The sequence below is a fragment of the Mustela nigripes genome, chromosome 2 (genome assembly GCF_022355385.1).
Source record: "Mustela nigripes isolate SB6536 chromosome 2, MUSNIG.SB6536, whole genome shotgun sequence".
Taxonomy (NCBI): domain Eukaryota; kingdom Metazoa; phylum Chordata; class Mammalia; order Carnivora; family Mustelidae; genus Mustela; species Mustela nigripes.
In genome coordinates this window covers 135895740-135920580 of record NC_081558.1, presented here as the reverse complement: position 1 = coordinate 135920580, position 24841 = coordinate 135895740, and the positions used below count along the sequence as shown (strand labels likewise).

The 24841-nt window shown below is 37.3% G+C and overlaps 2 protein-coding genes across 2 annotated transcripts in view; one reads left to right on the top strand and one right to left on the bottom strand.

Moving 5' to 3' along the window:
• The window catches only part of GFM1 (G elongation factor mitochondrial 1), a 43680-nt gene that overhangs the window by 11994 nt on the left and 6845 nt on the right, over positions 1–24841 (top strand). Inside the window, exons 7-15 of the mRNA XM_059391663.1 lie at positions 767–924; positions 1524–1608; positions 4536–4673; positions 5814–5915; positions 7496–7552; positions 10434–10571; positions 11450–11532; positions 21646–21808; positions 24123–24267. Of these exons, the coding sequence (XP_059247646.1) occupies positions 767–924; positions 1524–1608; positions 4536–4673; positions 5814–5915; positions 7496–7552; positions 10434–10571; positions 11450–11532; positions 21646–21808; positions 24123–24267 (1069 nt within the window). The remainder of the gene's footprint in view (positions 1–766; positions 925–1523; positions 1609–4535; positions 4674–5813; positions 5916–7495; positions 7553–10433; positions 10572–11449; positions 11533–21645; positions 21809–24122; positions 24268–24841) is intronic.
• On the bottom strand, positions 11568–18132 carry LXN (latexin). Its single transcript, XM_059391664.1, has 6 exons — positions 17731–18132; positions 16163–16225; positions 14863–15040; positions 14455–14591; positions 12169–12231; positions 11568–11892 (listed from the first exon to the last, which is right to left on the bottom strand). The coding sequence occupies exons 1-6, from the start codon at positions 17857–17859 to the stop codon at positions 11794–11796; spliced, it is 669 nt and encodes a 222-aa protein (XP_059247647.1). The 5' UTR covers positions 17860–18132; the 3' UTR covers positions 11568–11793.

The following is a 24841-nucleotide window of genomic DNA, read 5'->3' as shown; positions in this document are numbered from 1 at the left end:
TTAAATGTGTTTTTTTAATAGATATTTTCATAGGTTTTAAACATTTAAAAGTACACAAAGGTACACAGTAAAGAAAAAAAAATCTCCCACGTGTCTCCTATTTGCCTAGTTCTCTGCCTCCTCCCTCAAACAGGTTGCCAGTTAATAGTTTTTGCTGTATTTTTCCAGACACAGCGCGTGTGTGTGTGTGTTACTTTTCCTTATTATTACATAATTGTTAGCATACTGTTTATACCTCTCTCTGTGTGTGCCTGTTTTCTGTGTGTGTGTGTGTCTGTGTGTATTTTTGTCACATTGGAAATTAGTGACATTCCAAGAGTGTCAAAAGCAGTTATACAGTAAATTGCTTCCTAGCCCTGGAGAAGGAACTGATTTTTTTCCTTGTATTTTGACCTTTAATGTATAGAGGACCTCGTTCTAGTCTCCACTATAGCCTGTACTCCAAAGAGTGTCAATTCCTTTTATTTACTTACTGGTTTGAAGTTTCTTTCTTTCTTTTTTTTTTTTTTTAAGATTTTATTTATTTATTTGACAGAGATCACAAGTAGGCAGAGAGGCAGGCAGAGGGAGAGGGAGAAGCAGGCTCCCCACTGAGCAGAGAGCCCGATGTGGGGCTTGATCCCAGAACCCTGGGATCATGACCTGAGCCTAAGGCAGAGGCTTTAACCCACTGAGCCACCCAGGTGCCCCTCACTTGCTGGTTTGTAACTGATCTGAAACACAAAACTTTTTTTAAGGTTAATTGTTAATTCTTTTTCTTTTTTAGTGTGCAATCCGAAGAGCTACTCTAAATAGGTCATTTACTCCTGTCCTTTTGGGAAGTGCGTTGAAGAACAAAGGAGTTCAGCCTCTTCTAGATGCTGTTTTAGAATACCTCCCAAATCCATCTGAAGTCCAAAATTATGCTCTTCTCAATCAGGAGGAGTAAGTCTTGGAAATTGAATCTTAGTCCATGCAGAAATAACATTTATGCACTGTGAAAGAATTTAAGAATGGTTCCTTTGGTTAAGTTATGTTTATCGGTTTTTTTCCCCCGAATAATTTACAAAAAATCAGTTGCCAGTTTCTATTTGGGTAACACTTTTGACATGTAGAAAACTATTATACCATTTGCCATATCATATTGTTTGTGAGTTAGAAGTATGGTTTATTATCTACTAAGGTTTTCTTCATTAGTAAATGTTTTTTCATTTGGGACCAGCTATTTTCCGCCACACCAAAAAAACCAAAACCAAAAACAAACAAACAAAAATCCTTAAAGTTTGAAATGCAAGCATTTTTTTTTTTAAGCTCTCATTGATTATTTTTCTTTTCTTTCTCTGCCATTTTTGTGTTTTTAGTCTGCTCTGGTCATGTCATAATGTGGTAACTAAGCCCCGAGAAGTTACTCTTACCAATCTCAGTGAAATTTCCCTTATATGAGGTAGAAATGTTTAACATGTAGATGCTTTTTCTTTAATAAAATAAAGTGATATAAAAGAGATATCAAATAATGCATCTCACAGATTTATATTTCTTTTAAGTGACTCAAGAGAGAAAAACAAAATCTTAATGAACTCCGAGAGAAGCAGTTCCCACCCATTTGTAGGCCTGGCTTTTAAACTGGAGGTAAGTTGTTTTCTAATGTATGTAATTGCTGTAGGTGGAAATTTTCTTCTAAGGTATTCTTCCTATTACAAAATGATTGTGTTACAAATTGCTCTGCTGAAAATTACTCCCCCTTCTCTTTCCAAACTGCATCTTCAGAAGGAAGTTGGGTTGCTGTAAGCAGCCCACACTTAAGCTGTGAGAAATCATGTTCCACCTCCTTGAGGGAGCAGTATCTACTGTTAAGTTACTTGGGATTCTTCTATACGGGAGAGTTGTCTTGTCTCCCCATTTATATTTTTATTCAGTCTATCTTTATGTCAGTATGGCCTCATGGATATGTATTTTGAGTCACAATGAGTAGTATGTTATTTTGTTGTGCAGGTTGGTCAAATTTGGCCATTGGAGCTCTTTGAGTTGTTCCTGTGTCCTTTTGTCATTTGTATTTCCTGACTTTGATGGCACTGCAGGATCCTCCAGGCTTATCCTCCCTGTCTCCACCCTTGAGTCAACCATTTTAGGTGCCTTGGTTCCATTACTTTTAACCGAGAATGGTATTAGAAACCCAAGATTTGGGTACTTTTTGTTAGGTTGTTGTTGCTGGTGTTCATATTATTTTAACAGGGAAAGGAAGTGGTTAAGTTAGAAGTGTTAAAGTGGTTATTTTTGGGATGGGATTCTATTTGGGGGGCTTTTAGTTTTTATTGTAAAATTTTTACAATATACTTACTCTGGAAAACTTAAGTTGAAAAGTACAAATAACAATTGTGACAATTTTTATGGGTAAAGCTTTTAAAAATATACCTTTAGGAATATCTTCTTAGGATTCCTGAAATGGTGATTACTGAATTAAAGGAATGTTTTAACACTGTTTTGTTTGTTTGTTTTTTTAAGATTTTATTTATTTATTTGACAGACAGAGATCACAAGTAGGCAGAGAGGCAGTCGGGGTGGGGGGAGAGCAGGCTCCCTGCCAAGCAGAGAGCCTGACTCAGGGCTCCATCCCAGGACCCTTAGATCATGACCCGAGCCAAAGGCAGAGGCTTAACCCACTGAGCCACTCAGGTGCCCCAGGAATGGAATGTTTTAATATTAATATTAATATTAATGGTTTATTATCAGATTTCTTTCCTAGAGTTAATGTATTAAATTATTTCAATGAATCTTTATCAGCATTGAGTATTATTTAAAAATTATTACCGGTTTTATAAGTGAAAGTTAGTAATTCTTCTTGCTTTACATCTTGCTTTAATTCCTAATGGTACAGAACATTTTTCCATATATTGATTATGGAAAGATCAACAACAACAACCATTTAACTCATTTATATTCAAACCTAGTATTTAAGTATTTTAGACAATAAACCAAAACGTGTATAATTCCTCTTTTGCGATTGTCTCATTTCTTATTTTAAAAATTAGTGTCAAAGTGTTTACTTATTTGAATGCTATCTTATTTTTTAAAACAGCAGTTAAAAAAAAAAACAGCAGTTTAAATTTATAGTCAAATGTATTAGTCTTTTTTACTTCTCTCATTTTTAACCTTAGACATCCTCTTCTTTGTATATATTTTATAAATGTTTTCTATTTTTTTGTGACCCTTTTTTTTATTGTTAATTCTGCTGGAATGTGTTTTGCTGTGTGCTGTGAGGTGGACTCTAAATGTATCTCCTCTGCCTTCACATAGAGGACCAATTGTCCAGCTCCCAGTTATTGAACAATGCTGTACTTATCCATTGTCATGTCTTCTGTCATCATTGTCTGTTGACAGATGTGTTCTATTCTGCGTTTTAGATTTTTTTACTCTGCATGCTATTGAGTTTAAGTTTGGAGTATTAAAATGTTTTTATATCAGTCATGTAAGCTTCTCATTGTCAGAATACTTTAAGAAATTGCTTTTTCTTCTCATTTATTTTTCAAAATTAATTTTAAAATCAATAATATGTTTAAAAATTCCTTTTGGGGTTTTTATTGTTATTGTGCTAAACCTATAAATCAGTATGGGAACTTTTAAATGTTAAATGGCAACTTTTAAAACATACCCAGTTTGTTAGTGTTAGTATTGAGGAGGAATTGATCCTTGGTTATTTATTTTATATTCAGTTACTTTTTTTTTTTTAAAAGATTTTATTTATTTATTTGACAGGCAGAGATCACAAGTAGGCAGAGGCAGGCAGAGAGAGAGGAAGAAGCAGGCTCCCTGCTGAGCAGAGAGCCCGATGTGGGGCTCGATCCCAGGACCCTGGGATCATGACCTGAGCCAAAGGCAGAGCCACCCAGGCACCCCCTATATTCAGTTACTTTAAAGAATGCTTATTTATATAGCTTTGCAGGTGCTTATCGAAGGATTTTTTTTTAGATGTATGATACAGTCTTACCATTTCTAATTATATTTTTGTTGTCTTTCCAATAATTATATTTGTGTTTTATATCTTAATTGCATTAAACCAAACTTATGAAATAACAAGGCAAAAGGATAATTCCTTATTGTATATGCAATTTAAAATTATTTTCTAATTTTTATTTCAGAAGAATCAGAAGTAGTACCAAAAAGATCAACAACAACCATTTAACTCCTTTATATTCAAACCTAGTATTTAAGTATTTTAGACAATAAACCAAAACGTGTATAAAGAATACTACCACAATTCATAGGGAACGATTGGAGGTTGTTGTGAAGTTTTTCTCTTAAATTTGATTTTTTTTTAAAGATTTTATTTATTTATTTGACAGAGATCACAAGTAGGCAGAGAGGCAGGCAGAGAGACATGGGGGAAGCAGGCTCCCTGCTAAGCAGGGAGCCTGATGTGGGGCTCAATCCCAGGACCCTGAGATTATGACCAGAGCTGAAGGCAGAGGCTTAACCCACTGAGCCACCCAGGCGCCCCTTAATTTTGATTCTTATGTTTCTTTTTTCTTCTTTCCACCTTATCCAATCTTGACTTCTAGGCTGGACGATTTGGACAGTTAACTTATGTCCGCAATTACCAAGGAGAGTTGAAGAAGGGTGACACCATCTATAACACGAGGACAGGAAAGAAGGTGCGGGTGCAGCGGCTGGTTCGCCTGCATGCTGACATGATGGAGGCAAGTATAGGTTCTTCCTGGCACATCAGAAATTTCTCTAATGCAAGGGATGGCCCTGTGTGAAAGCCCTGTTTAGCCCTAGAGTTTATTATTCCTGTTATAGAATCAGCTCCCCCAGAAGGACCATATTAGTGCTAGAATCCCTCTGAAGATTTAGAACCTCTCAAAGTCTAATTAGGGAAATAAACTTTGGCTTACAGCTTGTATTTTTTAATTGGGTCTCAATCTGTTCTAGCCTTCTATGTGGTCTTTTAGGGTTAGGCCTTAGTAGAAATGCCATGTGGGTGGGGTTGTCTCTTGCTCACACTCTTTCCCCAGTCAGCTCTATTGCTGGAGAAGTTTATTGCTCTGAACAAAAGCTTAGGACGTACAGAAATTTGTGTGGCCATACTGTCTCTTGAATAGGCAGTCTTTCAAAATTGGATGTTATTGCTGTTTTGTGAGATAGGCAGCAGGGGGCATGATACAGGAATTAGTGATTGTCACAGATGTTCTTATGGGTCAGAGGCTATGAGAGGTTTACATCTGTGGAACTGTTAAAGACTCAGGCACATTTGGTCATTCATAGCCACATCTGTTATGAATGAACTGTCAGTATAAATGGACAAAAACTAGGAAGCTTAAGAGGCACCAGTGCTTTGTTCTTAGATTTCCTGTGTTTATTTGATGGCTTGCATCTGTGAGAAATTAAGACTATTTTAAGTACAATGGGCTGAACTCGCCTGCCTTTGTTTTCAAAACTTCCTGTGCAGTTTTTCCTTGTACTTCTTTGTCATATACTCATTGTTGGACTGTGCCAGCATACATAATACATCCTTTTGAATCCATAGAAATAACTCTAAAAGTGTGAAGCTCTGTGTTCTCTCAGTAATACAGATCTTCCAACTCATGATGCCACAGCTTGGAGTTTCCATGTAAAGTCAAGTCCTGTCAGTTGAGATGTGGTTTTAATAAAGGCCCTATTCAAGGTATATCTCGCCTTGGTTATTATTGGTATTACATTGGTTCTAGCTAATTCATTCTCTGTAGAATTCATGGTGAGATTCTGCCATGTTTGTTTATATCCAGTGTGTTCGTGTGATTACCATGTCCTGATGTGTGTTATTTGCAAGTATTACTTTGTTTTATTTCTTTATTTAGGATGTTGAGGAAGCGTATGCCGGAGACATCTGTGCATTGTTTGGCATTGACTGTGCTAGTGGAGACACATTCACAAACAGAAATAATAGTGGCCTTTCTATGGTACGTGATTTAATTTCAAAGTTATCACTTTTTAGAAGTCTGTGTTTATATAGTATATTTAATACTTAAGAAAAACAGTGACAGTTTTCGTTTATTGCCACAGGCATCAGTGTAGATTTCTCGTGGCTCTTTGGATGTCAGTTAGGCAAGTGCTCTATGTGACCTAACTTATCTGATTTTTCTTAGTTAAATAATTCCACAGTCCCCTATGATTTAGCATGGAGGGAAAAATCTTCACCAGATACACCTGAACTTGAAGCACTGACTCCTGCACTCTGAGATCTGCTTCCCCTTTGTGGATGCCTCTCGACTGCCTATCACCAGAATCCGGCTAGTCCCAGTGGGCAGCCACTTATTAACTTAATAACCAGCCAGGGCCCTTGCCTCAGTCCCAGAGAGCTGTAACATGTAAACTAGGGTATAAGAGATTGGAACGTTGCTCAGAGGCAGGGTGCAACTAGGCAGTCTGACTTACTGTACACAGCCTGTCCTGTGGAACTCAGAGGTCCCTTTTCATGACTGAGGGATCCCGGAGGGAAGAGCATACTTGGGCACTTCCTGCCTTTGAATCCCCCTTCACTCACTTTTCCCTTTATTGAGTAGGCTCTCCGACAGTATGACCATGTGTTCATGAGGGCGGTCCCTCTCCTGAATTTAGTAAAGAAAGACCTAGTACACCTGGGTAATTTGCCGTGAAGGAATTTACAGTGGGTCATTTACCTAAGAACTGATCCAGCCCTAATAGATGAGCACTATAATAGTCCCTGTATTATGTGATGAATTCATAATTTTATAATTTAGCTTTTCTGTATAAGATATTCTCTAATGTCCAATGTCCATGGCTTTCCATGTTGATTTAAGATACTACAGAAAATCAAAGTCTGTACAGGTTTGGGGGGATCTAGAGAAGGGGCATAGTTTGTAAACAAATAGTGTTGATAAGGCCTTCTCTAAATACCTATAATTAGTAATGTAAGGGACTGGAGGTTGTGAGAAATGCTTAGGCTTTGAAGCAAATAGACCTTGATTAGAGTCTCACCTCTGTCAAGTTATTTTGTCTTTCCACGCCTTTAATGATTTTATTTGTAAAATGGGGATATCTGCTTGTCAGAGTTGTGACTGACTGAATGAGGTATCATATGCATAAAGAATCTAGTGCCCTTTCTCTGTTTTATCAGTCATGGTATATTTTTGATTAAATAAAGTAACTTAGCAAAAGACAGCAACAGCACGTGTAGCCACTAGCCTACATAAGAATTTCAAATTTTGGCATTTGGGTTCATTATGATTATATTTAAAATGAATGTGTCAATAAACTTAGGGGTTTTAAATAGTGAATAATCTTTTTTTTTGTTATTTTGGGAGGGAGGAGATCATGTAAGTATATGCATTCATTTATTAATGTATTGCATTAATATATTTAATAGAAAACAGACCAAAGAGATGTATTGTCTAGCATAAACATGATGACTAGTATTTGTCCTTTGTTCTTTTGTAAGTAGCACATTAAAATTAATCCATCCCTGACCCAAATAGTACTGTACTTGAATTCTTCTTTGTTCTTTTAAAAAATATTTTAGGAGTCAATTCATGTTCCTGATCCTGTCATTTCAATAGCAATGAAGCCTTCTAACAAGGTAGGAGTTTGGTTTCAATCTCAGTATAGCACAATAAAAACTTGAGCCCTTTTTCATCTTTCTACACAATGCACATAGTATCCTGTGATACCCAGCAATCTTATGGTCTCTCTTCTTTTGGTATTGAACTTACGTTCTAAAACTACCAGTCTCTTGGTAGTAATTAGTTCTCATTATACCTGAAAAAGTTGATGGTATTAAAGTAGGCACAAGACTGTGCTTTCTAACTCTTTACAGTATCATTGGCTCCAAAGTGGTAAGAATATTTTCCTATATACAGATCATAAAGGAACGGAATAGGGGAAATAGGACATTTATCCTAAGTTATAGTGAAACCTCACTGAACTACATTAGATTACTACATAGATTAATTGCCTCATGGATTATAATACATCTCTGGATTTGTGGTAGTTATGAAGTATATATCTCATTATAACATGGAAAGCCTGCAAACAAGACTTTTCCTCCCCCCCCCCCTTTTTTTTAAAGATTTCATTTATTTATTTGATAGAGAAGGAGAGGGAGCAGGAGCAGGGGGAGAAGCAGAGTGCCCGCTGAGCAGTGAGCCTGATGCAAGGCAGATCCCAGGCCCATGGGATCAAGACCTGAGCCGAAGACATGCTTAACTTACTGAACTACCAGGCACTGCATCACTTTTTTTTTTTTTTTTTAAGTAGACTGCATGCTAGGTGTGGATGTGAGGCTTGAACTCACAACCCTGAGATCAAGACCTGAGCTGAGATCAAGAGTCAGATCTTAACCAGCTGAACTACCCAGGCACCTCTTTGTCAGTTTCAAATAGAATAGTTTTATGGTTGGATTTGAAGTCATTTAGCTTTTTATGAAACCAGAATTTCTTGAATAGTTTCTTACTTGTATTACTACCACTGGAATTAGTTTGCATTGCTCGAATAATTGAGTTAAGTTGGTTTGACATTCATAACAGTCATGTTAATATGGTAAATTGAAATGAACTCATTCATGCATTGAGTGAATATTTTATAATCTCATGTCATCTGGGAACTATTATTTACAAAACATACTCTGATGTATTGTCTTGTGGATACATTAACAGGTACTTCTTCCTCTGTTTTGAGGAAATGAGGTTTTCCAGACCCTTCTCAGTATAGAAAAAAATGTTGAGGGAGCAAGAAACATTATGTCATTCCATCTCAGAAATTTGAGGAAAGCTCTGTGGCCTAGAGCAGGTCATCTTACCATACAGTGAAATGCCACAGTTCCAGCTGCTTTGCTAAAATTGCTTGCTTTTCCCTTCTGAATAATCAGGGAGAGAAGTTAAAGATATTTAACTGTTGATAGTTCACAACAGTGGAGGAAAATCAAAGGCATCAATATCTAAAAGGTTTTTGGTATCTCAGGATTGTCTGTTTGTTGGAGTAAATTTAAATCAAATAATGAAATCACTGCATAAAGCTGTGAATCTCGATAGTGGGGGCAGGGATGATCTTCTAGTAAGTTGGGGGTTCTTGGCTAATGTAGGGAAAAGGCCAAAAAACTTCGGAGATAGACTGAGGATTCTGTCTCAGCTTTGCCATGCACTAGCTCTGTGGCCTAGAGCAGGTCACTCAGCCTTTCTACACCTAGTTTCCTCACCTGTGAAATGTGGGTAATTCTGTCTTGCAGCATTTTGGTTAGAATTTGAGGTACATATTCAAAACATATAGCACAGTTCCATGCACACACCTATCGGTGTTAAATACTAGTGATTCAGGGTATGTTAATTTTCTATTACTGCCATAAGAAGAAAGTACCACATACTTGGTGGCTTAAAATAACACAAATGTATTATTATACAGTGTTAGAAATCTGACGAAGTTTTTATTTGACTAAAATCAAGATATTGACAGGACTGTTGCTTTCTGGAGGCTCTTGGGGACATTTTATTTTTTGCTTACTCAAATTGTTAGCAAAATTCAGCTCTTTGTGGCTGTTGGGACTGGGGTCCCCATTTCTTTGATGACTGTCACCTGGGGCCTGGGGTTTTTTTTGTTTGTTGTTTTTTAGTTTGAGAGGCTATCCATTTTCCTAGGCTTGTGGCCCTGTCATCTTGTCTTCAGTGCCTTCAACCATGAAATCAGTCACTTTTGTGCTTCAGATATCTTCTGCCTCTTCCCTCATTCTGTCTTTCTAACCTAACCCTCTGTATTCCTCTTCCTTTTTAAAGGCCCATGTGATTACATTGGGCCAACCCAGATTCTTCATGGTAATCTTCCCATCACAAAGTCTGTAACTTTAATTATAACTGCACAATCCCCTTCACTACATAAAGTAACATTCACAGGTTTGGGGGCATTAGGGCATATCCTTAGAGGACCATAATTCTATTTACCATGTATGGAATTATATCTAAGGAGAATAAAGATACATGCAATCACATCCAAGCAGGCTGTTTTTAAAGGAAGAAGTCTCACTGTGGCATTTGCCTTACTCTTGGTCTTAACTGTCCTGCTTGATTCTACAATCAGGTCTTGGGAAACATGCGGATTCCTTTGGTTATGTGTAGAATTTCTAAAATGTGATAGAGTAACACAGATTCTTCTTTTCCCTTGATGGAGAAAGTTTTCCACAAATGGACAATTTCTATGTATATCCAAGAATAAAATAGGAAAGGGTATAGTTAAGCCTTAGACTCTTGTTTTGTATCTTGTGGAAAGAAAATTCTGTCAGCCAACCATTCCCTGCTCTGTTGACTGTGTGGTGTCCAAGCTTACATGTTGAAAGGGTCTGGCCTAGGAACTAGATGGGGATCATTATTATTTCTTAACTGTTCGTGTATTTGATTACATTTAGTAAAGTTCTTTTAACAATCCTATTGCTTATCATGCTTACTAAAATGTGTAATGACTTTCTTTTTTTTAAGAATGATCTGGAAAAATTTTCAAAAGGTATTGGCAGGTTTACAAGAGAAGATCCCACATTTAAAGTCCACTTTGACAACGAGAGCAAAGAGACCATTGTATCTGGAATGGGAGAATTACACTTAGAAATCTATGCTCAGGTAATGAATAATACGGAAGTTAACTTAAATTCATTTTATTTATGTCTCTGTTTTGTTACAAGTCAATAATTCTCAGTCTAATGACTGTAAACTAATAGTGGTTCTTCAGACTTCATTCTGGTCTGTATCCATATGTGGTATACTATGTTATAAATGTTACCATCTCTTAAAAATTAATTATTTATTTCTAAATCCTTATATTTGTAAAACATTTGCAGACTCCTAGAATCAAGACTCCCAGGTATTTGCAGTAAGATCGTTCATCCAACACTAGGTCATGGTTAGTTGGGTCATTGCAAATCCCAGTGCCAGCCTTAGGGAGACAACCTGCCGGGAGAGACCTGCTGAGGCAGTTAGCCCACCAGTACCTGCTCTTGGAACCATTTCTTAACTGTTTTCTTCTGAAGTCAGTACTTGAAGGTTTAGATAGATACAGTACTAGAATTGCTTTATATTTTCCCCTCGAAATGGTCTTCTGTATCTATGAATGAAAACAAAAGCTATTTGACTTATGATTGAAAATTCTGGTTGTGATCCTGTTTTTGAAATTAAGGTAGTAGAAACTCTGACAACAGACTTATAGGCTATTCCAGAGAATATATAATAATATGAAATAAAGGTGACATTTTAGTGGATAGATTAATTAGAGGTAAGTGTAAGTTAAACAGTCTAAGTTAGAATTCATTTCTATAAAATCTTTAAGAATCATTTGTATTACTTAAATCATGTATCTAACCTTTGTAAGATACTTAAATGATTTAAGATTTATCATTTTTATCATATTTAAATGAGTGCTTCAAATGTAGTTAAGATTCTTTTTTCTTCTTTCAGTGTGTTTTTTAAGTATACCAAAAAATTATCTCCTCTCTTCTTTTTAGAGGATGGAAAGAGAATATGGCTGTCCTTGTGTCACAGGAAAGCCAAAAGTTGCTTTCAGAGAGACCATTACTGCCCCCGTCCCGTAAGTATGCAGCAGAATTAAACATACTGTGAGGCCAGAATTGAAGCTTTTTATTATGGGATATACATACCACTATTAGTGTTGGGACACTTTTACATCATGTGAGTCTCTATTATGGAATCTGTGTAGTTCTATACTGTCACGAAGACATTTATACAAAGTGATATTTTGGGATTTGCTTGACCCCATAAACTAGGTATCAGTGAAGGCATACACACATCATCAGTAAGTACATTGACACGTCAGTGTGAGGGTCTTCCGTTATTCTAGTTGTGCTTCCTTTGGCAGACGGCTGTTATGTTTGACTTTAGTACCATACTGCGGGTGCCAGAGAACTTGCATTTGCCAAGGAATAATCTCCTGCAAGTAAAGGAAACTAACTAATGCTGTGATAAAATTCAGAAAACATGTAAGAAAACAACGTTGGTTTAGATTTTGTTAGAGACAAAACAGTCCTTATAAAGAATAGCAAAAAAAAAGTTTGGCTACAAGTATAATATACTTTAACCTGGTGTCTATATTAATTTACAGGAATTCTGACTTAGGGTCAAAATTAATAAGGCATACATACACTGTGGCTCTAAAACAAGTCTCAATTTTCAAAGTCTCATCAAAGAAAAGTAGCTGATACTTTACCTGAGATGCAATGTCATGAAGTAGAACGGTGTAGTCTAACTCAATGAAGTCATCATTTCTTTGCTATCATAAAAAATAAAAATCTGGTGTTTGAAACAGTATCTTTGGCAAAAATAGTATTTTCATTTTAAAATTCAGCTTTCATTACTAGATGATAATACTTCCATTTAATACGTAAAAACAAAAATTGAATGTTATAATTTATTTAGCCTGATCAGAAAACCTGTGTTCCTGGGGCACCTGGGTGGCTTAGTCCGTTAAGTACCCAACTCTTGGTTTTAACTCAGGTCGCAATCTCCTGATTGTGAGCTGGAGCCCTGCACTGGGCCAGCACTTGGCCTGGAGCATGCTGGAGCTTCCCTTTCCCTCCCTCTGCCCTTACTACTCAATACCCATGCCTGCATGCTCTCTCTCTCTCTCTCTCTCTCTCACACACACACACACACACACACACACACACACACAAAAGAAAAGAAAAAGAAAAACTGTGTTCTTACAAAAAAGCTGTATTTCAAACTACATTTTGAAATCATGATTTTTCACCTGTTCTAAAAGTTGTGTTCCCTGAGTTGTGATAGTTACTTCAGAACATTACGATCTAAAGTTTGTCAAAGATTGATTCCTTAATGTTTTTATTTTTTAGAAGCATTGTTTTAGGGGATAAACTACTGAAATGAGTGTTTACAGTAAAGGAAACCAATTTTATAATGGAAATTCTCTTTTTAAAAACTGAAAATAGGATCTTTAAAAAAATAAAAACTGAAAATAGGAAAACAATGTAGTTACATGATTTTGCAATTAAAGCCTTGATCTGTGCTGCTTATTGTTTTGGACATATAAAGTATTTAGACCACCAGCTACCCAGAAATATTGCATCCACATCGTTTAAAACTGCATTCACCAGAGATTTGCTGTACAAAGCTTTTTAAGGTTTATAATCAATGTGTTGAAACCATCCCTGGCCTCCAAGAGGCAGCATGAGCTGCTATGGCCTCTTTGGTTAATAGCAATTATAAATGTGCAGTCAACCTTTCTACTGAAATTTTAATAATGCTTTAAAACTTTGATGAGGGGTTATAGGAGTTTTCTGTCATCAAACTTCTAGCACTGTCTTGAGCATATTTTGCTATAAGATCATGCCTTGAAAACTATGATTATGATTGTATAACCTCTGTAACCTGGACCTTTTACTCAATTATTTGAGCCTTGTTACCCCAATAGGAATTTGTACTTAAAGTAGATGTCTGCAGAAATGCATTAACAAAAATCCTCTGTTGGGATGCCTAGGTGGTTCAGAGGGTTAAACGTCAGACTTGTGATCTAGCTCAGGTCTTGATCTCAGGGTCAGGAGTTCAGGCCCTGTGTTGAGCTCCACGCTGGGTGCAGAGCCTAATTAAAAATTTTAAAAACGAACAAAAAAAGGCTCTGTTTCTTAAAATGTAGTTGTGGTATTTATGTTAGATATTGACATCATATCCTAATTATTGTGATTGGGTGTCCTGGCCGTCAGTGCCCGTAGGTGTCTACTAGGTGGTTGCAAAAGTCTGTGGAGTAAAGGTGCTCCAGCTGCCTTGCAGTTTGTTTCCAGCAAGCTGAAACAAGTCATTTGGAAAGTCCTTTTCTCTTATAGAACTAAAACTGTTGTGGTTTCTTTGTACTGTTTTTCTTCATATCCATTAGATATCAACAGTTGACTTTTTTTCTTTTTAACTTCTTAATAAAGCTAAAGTGTGAAGATCACTTTATGTCTTTAAAGACTAGAAAGAGGAGGTTCTAGTCCTATCAGACTTAAAAGACTAGCAGGCTAGCAGTTAGATATGAGGTGGTAGATTATGACTAGAAAAGAAAATGATATACAGCAAATTTCACAAAGATTAAAAGATGCTAAGATATATGTTCTAGCTAATTCTTAGGGCAAAAAAATGCCAGCCTTGTCTCTGAGGAGCTCTGGCACCACCATTTCAATAGAGAAAAAAAAACAGAGGCAGTTTCATTTGCATAGCTATAAAGACTTCCAATACCAAATTTAGATCACCAAAGGGTATACTCTGTATTAAGCTGAGCACAAAAACTGAATGCCAAATTATTTATAACTCAATACTTTACTCTCTTGAAACTGTAGCTTCAACTTTTTAAACCTCAGTTGTAACTGACCACTCCTTCAAAATACCAGCATCACTATTAAATATAAAATGACCGAAGGGGCACTATTTATCCAATTATGAATGATCACACTTTCAGTAAAATACAACCCTGTTAATAGTATATTTTATAGAAATCACTTACCACTTGCTTGACAGTTTGAATTTTTACCATTTTATACCATGTGTTTTCAGTAGAATTCTGCCATATTATATAACCACAAGCAACCCAGGCTAAGTGTCGAACTGGCTTCATTTCTGGAGCTACATTTCCAAAACTGTCTGGTGAGGAAACAATTATATGGTAAATAGGATTATTTATACATACAGTGTTAACCTTTAAGAAATCTAAATTCTAAATCATGTTTTAGCTTCCTTCAAATGTGTACAGAATATAAGTAAGTCCCTTTTTGTTGAATTAGATTGATAATGAATATTTTTCAAAAAGCCAGTATATTTCCAACATATTGTTAACATCTAACGGTTTTGAGCACAGATAATTTATACTGATCTTAAAGTTGAAAAAAAAATTTTCCATGCCATATTTATATACCTGGAATATTTTGTGCTTCAAGTGGTTCCTTCGTGGACTTGAGTCTTTGATAAAATGTGTTATCTTCTTTATCTGGGTTCTTTCCAATTTCTCCTTCAAATGTGAAGTTGACTTCTGGTGCAGTATCTTGTCCCATTAGAGGGTAAAGTACTTCCGCTGTACAGTTCAGTGTAACTTGCTGTTTGAAACATTTTGCAAAATACCTTTACATGTAAATGGCCATCCATTCCTAATTGTCATTGTTGAGATGCAACATTTAAAGTGTTGGCCCCCAATCATGTTTCAAACTTGACTTCAGAGTGTCTATTACAGAGCTATCTTAATTGGGTGTGGCCTACAGTTTTCTTGAAGGTATCTAAAATAGGTAACTTATTTTATAACTTATTAAGTATCATAATCTTACAATTCATCTTAAAACTTTATTATGTCAGTGTTAATGGTGTATCCCATTTGTGAGGCCAGATTTTAGTCAGACTTTATGTACTACCTCTAGACTTCGTTACTTTTAAGTCTTACTCTACCCTCTGCTTCTGAAACAACAGAAATATCCTCAAGCCCAGATAAATTAATCTGTATCTAGATGTAAAATTAGAAAATAGTAGCAAATAGTAGCTAGTAATAGTTGGTTCTGCTTTGAAAGATGGCTGTCTAGTAGCTCAGATAATCTTAATAAATCTCTTATGTTAGCCTGTGTCTCTTCTGAATTATGCTCAACAAAAGAGCAAGCTTTTTAAAAAGTTTTAAGATGGTTATGGTACAAACTGCAATTCCTTTTTTTTTTTTTTTAAGTTTGTCTCACTAATAATTTGGCAGGTATGTAATATTTAAAAATCTCCCTGCCACATTACTGAAAGATTCCTATGAACATACTGGTATCATTTGATCATTTTATTGCTCATGAATATCTAAATGCACCAGCTTTCTTTAAATGGAAGAAATAAAAAAATAGAATGAGAAAGGCAAACATAAGAAAGTGATGATGACTGGAGAGTAAATTACTTTATTTGTTCATATCATGCATAAGTTCAGACTGCCCTAAGAATATATTTAAGAGAATTTATTTGAATTGATATGGGTAGTCTTTTCTAAGTAGCTGAATAGAATTACTTCATGTATCTCAGAGTATGTTTTTAAAAGAGTATAATTAGACCCTTGAATGCTCATTATTTTTTTCAAGGCAGGAATTTCACAACAACTTAAAAAAGAAAATACAAGTTAATCCTATGATTTGATTAGGGAAGGTGATCTAAAATATTTATAAAGTCAAATTTTATTTTATAATAAAGGACATTTTACTTACTTTTTGGATAATTTCTTCCACAGAAAATTTAAGGCAATACTTGTGTCCTTTTCCCGGAATATCCTATTAAGAAAATGTGGTGATTTATTATAAGAATAACTCCATTCTTTGTGTTTTTAGAAAAATACATTCTCATTTGGTTGGGGCAGAAGGCTGACTTGGTGAGGGCAAATGATTAAAGCCTTTGACTTTGAAAAAGGCATGTCACCATATATGTAACATCTAATTTAGGAGGTGCATTAAGAGATTTATTTTGGATGGGAACAGAAGAGTGGGATAAAAGCATATATAAAATAAGTTATAATTGGGACGCCTGGGTGGCTCAGTTGGTTAAACAGCTGCCTTTGGCTCAGGTCATGATTCCAGCATCCTGGGATCTAGTCCCACATCGGGCTCCTTGCTCGGCAGGGAGTCTGCTTCTCCCTCTGCCTCTGCCTGTGTTCGCTCTCTCTCCCTCTCTCTCTCTGACAAATAAATAAAATCTTAAAAAAAAAAAAAAAAAAGCTATAATTCACTTTCATTCATCAGAGGACCTCAACCTCTGGATCTGTAATCCTGAATTCTCTACAAAAGAAATTGTGAAACCTTTTGATTCTAAGATGAAAAACAGGATATACCATTGAAAACATTTTCAGAAAGCCCTGTGTACCCTCCAAACACTGTCCATTTGGGGACAGATTACTGTGAAGTGGTTAGAGATGTTTTTATTTGTCCATTAGTGAACCTGCAAAATGATAATTTAACAAATTTTATAACTGTAAGACAGTTGTGTAGGTATTTCACTTTTGAATCAAGATAGAGTTAAGAGTGTGTACCTAATTATCTGGTGCAGTTTTGAAGCAACATCTACTCCCTATCAGCTCTTACAGACTGTTAAGTTTATGTCAGATAACTAAGCGACAATCTCAAATCTTACATTTTAGTAAAATAGAAACAAGCCTAGTTAGTGACAGCTGTGGCCTTAAGCATTTAATTTAATCCTTTGCCAGTGAAAGCATTATCTTTTACATGAATCAGTGGTAGTGGTGTTTGGGTAGTTAAAGCTTCAGCCCACAATGCTTTTGTTCTCTGACTTTGGTTGTCAGTTTGTTTTGCTCTTTGCTTCCCCTTTCATTTTGGTCAAAGGGTCTGATAAAGATTGTTCTAAAATTTCGGCAAAGAAGTATTGTTTGGAAGACAGGATGTTTTGTTGGCTCAGATTGGAGTAGCAGATGAGAAATGCAGTAGCAGTTTTGAGATTCTTTTGAATGGTTCTACAGGTTTCATTCAGAAAATGGTTAAATGCTGCCCCACATTTAGAACGCTTTTCCATTTCTTTGTAAGTGCCCATTAAAACCTGTATCAATGTCTCTAACTTTCCAAGAAAAAACAAACAGCTGTGACTGTCCTGGAGTGTCAGCTATCCCCAGAAATGTTAAGTTCCCTAGACCTGACGTCAACAGCTAGTCCAAAAACAGGCAAGGGTGGAGTAGAAGGGAAATCTCCGGAAGAATGAGGCAGAGACCCTCGGGAGTGGAGGGAAAGCAAGTAGGTGCAGGCCCCCGCCCACTGCCCTCTGTCGGACTCACCTCCATGCTGGCTTGTTTGATAGTCTGCACCAGAAACACCTTGTGGGGGGTTCCCTGCTGGTAGTTGATGCAGTTCTCCGCCACCGAGGCTGCCCTGGAGGCTGGGAAATGGGTCGGGGGGATTTCCATTCTTGGTGGGAGCCTACGGCTGCTCAGGTTGCAGGGACCAGACGTTCCCAGCGCACCGCTGGTTCAGCCTTCTGCCGGGGAGCTGCGACGGCGGAAGAGTCGCACGCTGAGGTCTGCCGGGTGTGGGCGGGATCGCCAGCTCCCACCCTTCTCTTCCTCCTTCCCTCCTTCTGATTAGGAAGCAGCCGCAAGGGCGCTGGCTCCCGCCGCTGCTCCTGGGGCCCCGCCCCACTGCCACCCACAGCACGGACTTGTTCCTGCGAGGGCAGAGCCGTGGCCTTTCCGGCTGGCGAGGGTGGAGGTGTGGGGAGGGAGTTGGTGGGTTAGGCTGGCTGGGACTTTGTGCTTCCTTTCATTAACCTTTACTGAAGTGCAGGGAGGGGCGTTCTGGCCTTTTCGTTTATGGAGCGTGCCTCTCGGGCCTCCAGTTTCCTCTTCATGGAAGAAATCTGGTTGCTTCACATGCCCTTCAGAGCACACCTTCCTCAGACACTACTCACAGTGTCAGGCCCAGGGCAAAGTGCAAAAGGAGCTCCAGGTAGCGAGTGGGTTGGTTACTTTTTTCTCTTTCCCCTTCTGAGGTCCAGGAGCCCTCTTGGTTAATCCTCTTTTCTGTGGAATTGGACCAATGCTGCCCAAATCAGCATATGAGAAATTAGCATTAATTTGGAGGGCTATGTAATTTCTTAGATCAAGAGAAATAAATAACACCTGCACCCCTTTCTCCCTTTGCTGATCTTAGAAAAATAAGATTTTGCTGTAAAACCATGCTTCCGACCTTCTGATCACTTTGAAATTTTTACTTTAAGAATTAAAACATTTAAGAACTGAGCTTCAAGCACTGCATTGAAGAAACTTCTAACAAAGATGAGAGTTTTTATAGCTGCTTAAGCAAGCACAGACTTTTAGTAGGTAGTGCATTTCCATTCTCCAGATTTCTTAATTACCTTGTTTTACCTTTGAAGGGACTATACTTTAGGCTTTGGATTTGCTCTAGCTCAGGAAGCAAAGGTTCCTTTTTATCTGTATGGCCAAACTTTCCAAGCTCATTGGCTTGGAAAATAGAGATTCTTTGCTTTTTTCCCTCAAAATGGATTTTTGAAGGTTCTTTGAAAGTTCCTTGGGTGGGCATATGTGTTGTACTTTAAAAAATAAACTTAAAAATGTATTTGTAATGTGTTCTTTCCCTCAAATATCCTTAATTTACTCAGTCTTTATTTGCAGTAAGTATATATATATATTTTAATGTAAGGAATAAAGCATTTCTGTCTTTTCTAGTTACATTAGGCCACCAATTGTCAAGTGAGTTGAGGATGACAGGGTTTCTCTCCTTAAGGCTTTTTTCTTTTAAAAAAAAAAAAAAAAAGATTTTTCTTTTTGGGCTTGAGAGGGTGAGTCATTCATATGTATCAGCCAACCTCTTAGGTTGTCATTGTGTGTGTATGTGTGTGTATTGTTTGAATCATGTGTTTCTTTGATCGTGTCCAGGAAAGAGTGGCTGAGTACATTCTGATGATGCTGAAAGAGCTTTTGGTTGATAATGAAAACTAATATGAATGAAAACTAAGTAAAAAGATCTCTATCTTGCAATTTTGGCACAACTATAAAATCAAAATAAATGTGCAAAATAGAGATAAAACCAATACAGTTATGAAGTGCCAGGGTGGTTCAGGCAGTTAAGTGGCTGCCTACAGCTCAGGTCATGATCTGAGGTCTTGGGATCAAGCCCTGCACTGGGCTCCCCGCTAGGCAGGGAGTCTGCTTCTCCCTTTCCCTCTACCCCTTCCCACCATTCATGCTCTTTCTCAAATACATAAAATCTAAAAAACAAAACAAAAACCCCAACACTGTTCTAATTAACATTAATTTTATCGTGAGAGATGATGTTTTGCCGAAACAAAATTGCCTCCCCAACATGACTGGGGCCTGGGTTCTTTTACCTGCAGCACTCCTGTTAGCTCTTAGTTCTTCTACCTCTTGTAAGCTGCTGTAGTCTGTCTTCACGTACCGCCGTCTAACAGCTTTTTCAGTGAAATCATCATTTGCAGGTTATGTCAGCTTATGTTCTTATTAGCCTTCTAGAAAAATGTTTAATTAAGAGCATTGGCTTTAGTACAATCCTGGCTCTGCTATTTAACTGCATCATATTTGGCAAGTTACTTTCTCAAGTTACTTCTCATCTGTAAAATGGTGATAGTAGTACACAATCGTAGTTTGTGGGGAAGAACAAATAAAATGATCTGTAAAATCTGCTTAGCACAAGCCTGGTGCCTCCATGTTTCATTATTTGGCCTTCACTTGATTACGATTCAGACGTGAGCCCTGAAACTTACTGGTTTGTAAACTGGTCCTGCAGGGCACTGCTGGAAGTGTTCTCTGTGCTGTCCTATATTGTACCCATTTCCCACATTTGACTGTTGACCACTTGAAATGTGACTAGTGCAACTGAGGAACTGAATTTTAAATTTTTAAAAAATTTTAACTTAACTATAAACATCCCTGGTTAGTGATTACCCTACAGACAACAGAGCATATGTTTGTATTGATGTCATATTATTGTCAAATTGAAAACAAAACTGTAAACATGTCAGAGAACTTGTGCATACCCAAGACTTGCCAGGGGCCCATGGTTATGGAATCCCTGCAGCAAGTCCTTTCATTCTCTTAGTTCTGATAACTGGTTTTTTCCCTCCCAGAACAGTGTCTCTGTCAGTACTTTGTTTCTCTCAGCCCATCCCGAGTCTCCTGGTGGCAGAGAGACTGTTTATAGGCAGTTCAGCAGGCATATTCACATTTAGGCTTCTTATGAAACCGCATACTCCAAGCTGGTGTCTGCTACAAAAATGAGTATTTAGTAATTTCAAACCACCACACATCTGTATGTAGGGACACACTCATTCACGTCCATTTACCTGCAGTTGTCTGAGATAATTTTGAAAGCAGGTGGCCTCTTTCATCTTGAGGTCTTGAGGAAGGTTTCACTTTAAAGGAAGAAATGCTTTGCAGGCAGTGTGGATACTCATGAAATGGTTTTTTGTTTTTTGTTTTTTGTTGTTTTTTGTTTTTTGTTTTTTTTTCAGGGAAATAGCGTATGTTTACAAATGTTTTAATAAGTATGTAGAAAGTGCTTACTCTGTTTATGTGGCCATTAGTGGTTTGAAGTAAACACTGCTATGTCTGTATATTTTCTGTATATGTATCTATTTATATGAGTGACTTATGTTAGTCACCGTTTTGCCATTACTCTCTTCAGGTATTAATCCACCTGAAACTCCCGTCTCTTGTATTGTGTCACTCCATAAAGTCCAAGTGGTAAATTAATTTAGATAGGAACTATCTGAATAAATTAACTGCAGAGCTCCCATTTTCAAGTAACTGTCTCTGGCTGTAGAAATTAAGAACAGAACGCTGTGTCCCAGGGAAGGGAGGCATTCCAAAAGAAGAGGCTGAGCTCTTCGAATGTAGGTTACTAGAGCAAGAACCTTAGACTGACTTTTAACACTTTTACGTTTCTACTTGTGAAGTAAAGAATTGGCAGAATGAAAGAAAACCATGGATTATTTTGGTGTTGTACCTCATCCTCACCTCCAAGTAAAAACATGAAAGAGAGAATTACCTTTTAAGTAAATTTTACAGTAAAATTTTATGACAGTAAATTCAAAGGAACAAGTAAGTAAAAATGGTAAAATGCAGTTTTTCATTTAAATCGGTAGGAATTATTTCATTTTGGTAATTAATTATGTTAATGCCATGTTGATTTTTTCTCCCCTCCTAAATCACTTTCAGGTTTGAATTTACACATAAAAAACAATCGGGTGGTGCAGGCCAGTTTGGAAGAGTGATAGGTGTACTGGAGCCTCTGGACCCAGAGAACTACACTAAGTTGGAGTTTTCAGATGAAACATTCGGGGCAAATGTTCCAAAGCAGTTTGTGCCTGCAGTAGAAAAGGTAACAACAAAAATGACTTGATTACATTTTTTTCAACCAGTTTATTAGGTGGTATTGAATCGTATTTCTTTTGTTTGTTTGTGTGTTTATATTTTTAATTTAATTTTTTCAGTGTTCCAAGAGTCATTGTTTATGCACCATGCTCCTCCTCTTCTTCTTCTTCTTCTTTTTTAAAGTTTTATTTATCCAAGTAATCTCTATACCCAACGTGGGACTCAAACTCATGACCCCAAGATCAAGGGTCTCATTCTCTTCTGACTAAGCCAGCTAGGTGCCCTTCAAATCCTATTTCTATCACATTGTCTTCTGTGGTTCATTTCATTTACAGTCCTGCTTCTTTACCTGATTGGTAAGCTTTCCATCTGATTTAGGAACTTTAGTTCATTAGGATGAAGAGCTATAAATATATGCTATGACAGTGAGGGGGGAACTCATTCTGTTTCTTTTCCTTTATATCTTTTTTCTAAAACAAAGCAGTAGTTCTTTCTCTAAGAGGACTTATTTTCCTTCTCATAGTCCACCCGTCTCCAGATTGTAGCCAGCTTTTCAAAGACATGCACTTAGCAAATATATATTAAGCACTTTTCATATTTAAGCACTCTCCTAAGGGGCAGAGGGAGAGGGAAAGAGAGAATCTTAAGCAGGCTCTGTGCCCAGGGCAGAGCCTAATAGAGGGCTCAATTTCACATCCCTGAGATCGTGACCTGAGCTGAAATCAAGAGTTGGATGCTTAACCGACTGAGCCACTCAAGTATCCCTCATTCTGTTTCTTAATCATAGTTATTCTATTTCTTTTGATAAATTGAGCCTATGTTGTAAATAGCAATCAACAATAAAAATTTTGTAGCAGTCAGTAGGGTTTTATGAAGGCTTTAAGTTTACTGTTACAGTAGCATGATCTTTTGCCAAGATTCCCAATATCTGAGTTCTCCCAACGTCTCTGCTACTGATTAATGCACTCTTTGGTAAATCATGGTGTTCAGAGCCAGTTTCTTCATTTGTAAAGTGTAAGTAAATAGAAAACTAAACTTGAACCCTTTACCAACTTGAGGGTCAGATAATACTCTGTGACATTTCTTTGTAAAGTGTGAAGTGCTTTGCACATGTAAGAGGTTAGTGTTTTGTTTGCTTTCTAGGTCACTGGCTTTAAGACTGTTGTAAACCGGGCGCCTGGGTGGCTCAGTGGATCAAGCCGCTGCCTTCGGCTCAGGTCATGATCTCAGGGTCCTGGGATCGAGTCCCACATCGGGCTCTCTGCTTGGCAGGGAGCCTGCTTCCCTCCCTCTCTGCCTGCCTCTCTGCCTACTTGTGATCTCTGTCAAATAAATAAATAAAATCTTCAGCAACTGTCCTCCTATATTGAGATTTTTAGGTTTTCATTTACCCTTTTAGCTTAGAAATCTTTGCTAATTATAATTTCAGCTTTAGCGGTGGTAGCATTTTGTGATTACTGTATTTCGTTCACTGTACTTTATTTCAGGAGAGTATTTTGTCACTCGTATACCTTTAAGTTATCTTGTATTCTTCAATATTAATGTAGGTAAAGGAGGGTTTATGTTTTTTTCAGCATATAGAGTTTATAGTTTTGCAGAGTCAGAAATATATTGTACTCTATGTGCAGCAATGTGATTGTCAGGAAAAACTAACTTGAATTGTGGGAGCTCTACAAATGTTGAAGTGGCTGAAAAAGGATTGCAAACTTATCACATTATACTTTTAAAATATGTTTAGTTTATTGTGTATCAGTCATACGTCAATGAAGCTGGTTTTTTGTTTTTTTTAAAAAGAACTGCATCAGGAAAAATGAATTTACTTTTGAATTCCAGTTCTTACTGGCATGTATAACACCAAAGCCATAATGTAGTGATCTGCCAGTGAGGCAAAGCCCTGATAGGTGTATAATGGGAGCTCAGGACATAGCTGTTGAATCAATGCCAAGTTTGATGGAAGTATTCTTCCTTGCTTTTCCTCTGTTTCCTCCTTATAAAATTAAGAGCAGGCTGTCTGTATAATGGGTTATAAGAGGTAAGTAATTCCTGAAGATGTTAAGTGTCGGCACTCTCAGCATCACTTTCAAACCAGCTCGCACTTTTAAGTGATAACGCTTTTCCAAGGGATTGTTCATCTAGATGCCACAATAATAATATTTAAGTAGTTAAGCTATTCAGCTTTTTAAAACTTATTTTTCTGAGGAGTAAAATGTAGTATTCATAAAAATGTTCAATTTCTGAACAGTAAAATGTGTGAGTATTTTTGATAATTCACCTGGAAGTGAAATCCACTGACTCCATAAGTTGTATTCATTCACTAACAGGGGTTTTTGGATGCCTGTGAGAAAGGCCCTCTTTCTGGACACAAGCTCTCTGGGCTCCGGTTTGTCCTGCAAGATGGGGCGCACCACATGGTTGATTCCAATGAAATCTCTTTCATCCGTGCAGGAGAAGGTGCTCTTAAACAAGGTACTGTGCCCTGTGTTTGCTGCAGCACGGTGTGTGTTTCCCTGACAGATCGTCAGAGACTCTGAGTGCAGTGCTGTGTTTTAGTCTTGGGCCCCAGAATCCCAGGCAGCCCACCGGGGCACTTGGCAGGTGTGGGCAAATCTAGAGTTGAAGTGAGGGTAGCTTACTGTACTCTCTTCCTTACAAAACTGAAAGCCTACCTGTTCTCCTAAATTACCTAATATTTGTCATATGCTTAAATTTAAAGATAACCTGTAAGTTCTGGTTTTTTTGCCACTTTTTAAAAATCAATTAATTAGCATACAGTGTAGTATTAGTTTCAGAAGTAGAGTTCGTCAGTAACATTAACACCCAGTGCTCATTACATCAAGTGCCCTCCTTAATGCCCGTCACCCAGGTACCTCATCCGCCCACCACCTCCCCTACAGCAACCCCCAAATTTGTTTCCTAGAGTTAAGTCTCTTATAGTTTATCTCCCTCTCTGATTTCACTTTATTTTATCCTCCCTTCCCCTGTGTTCATCTGTTTTGTTTCTTAAATCCCACATATAAGTGAAATCATATGATATTTGTCT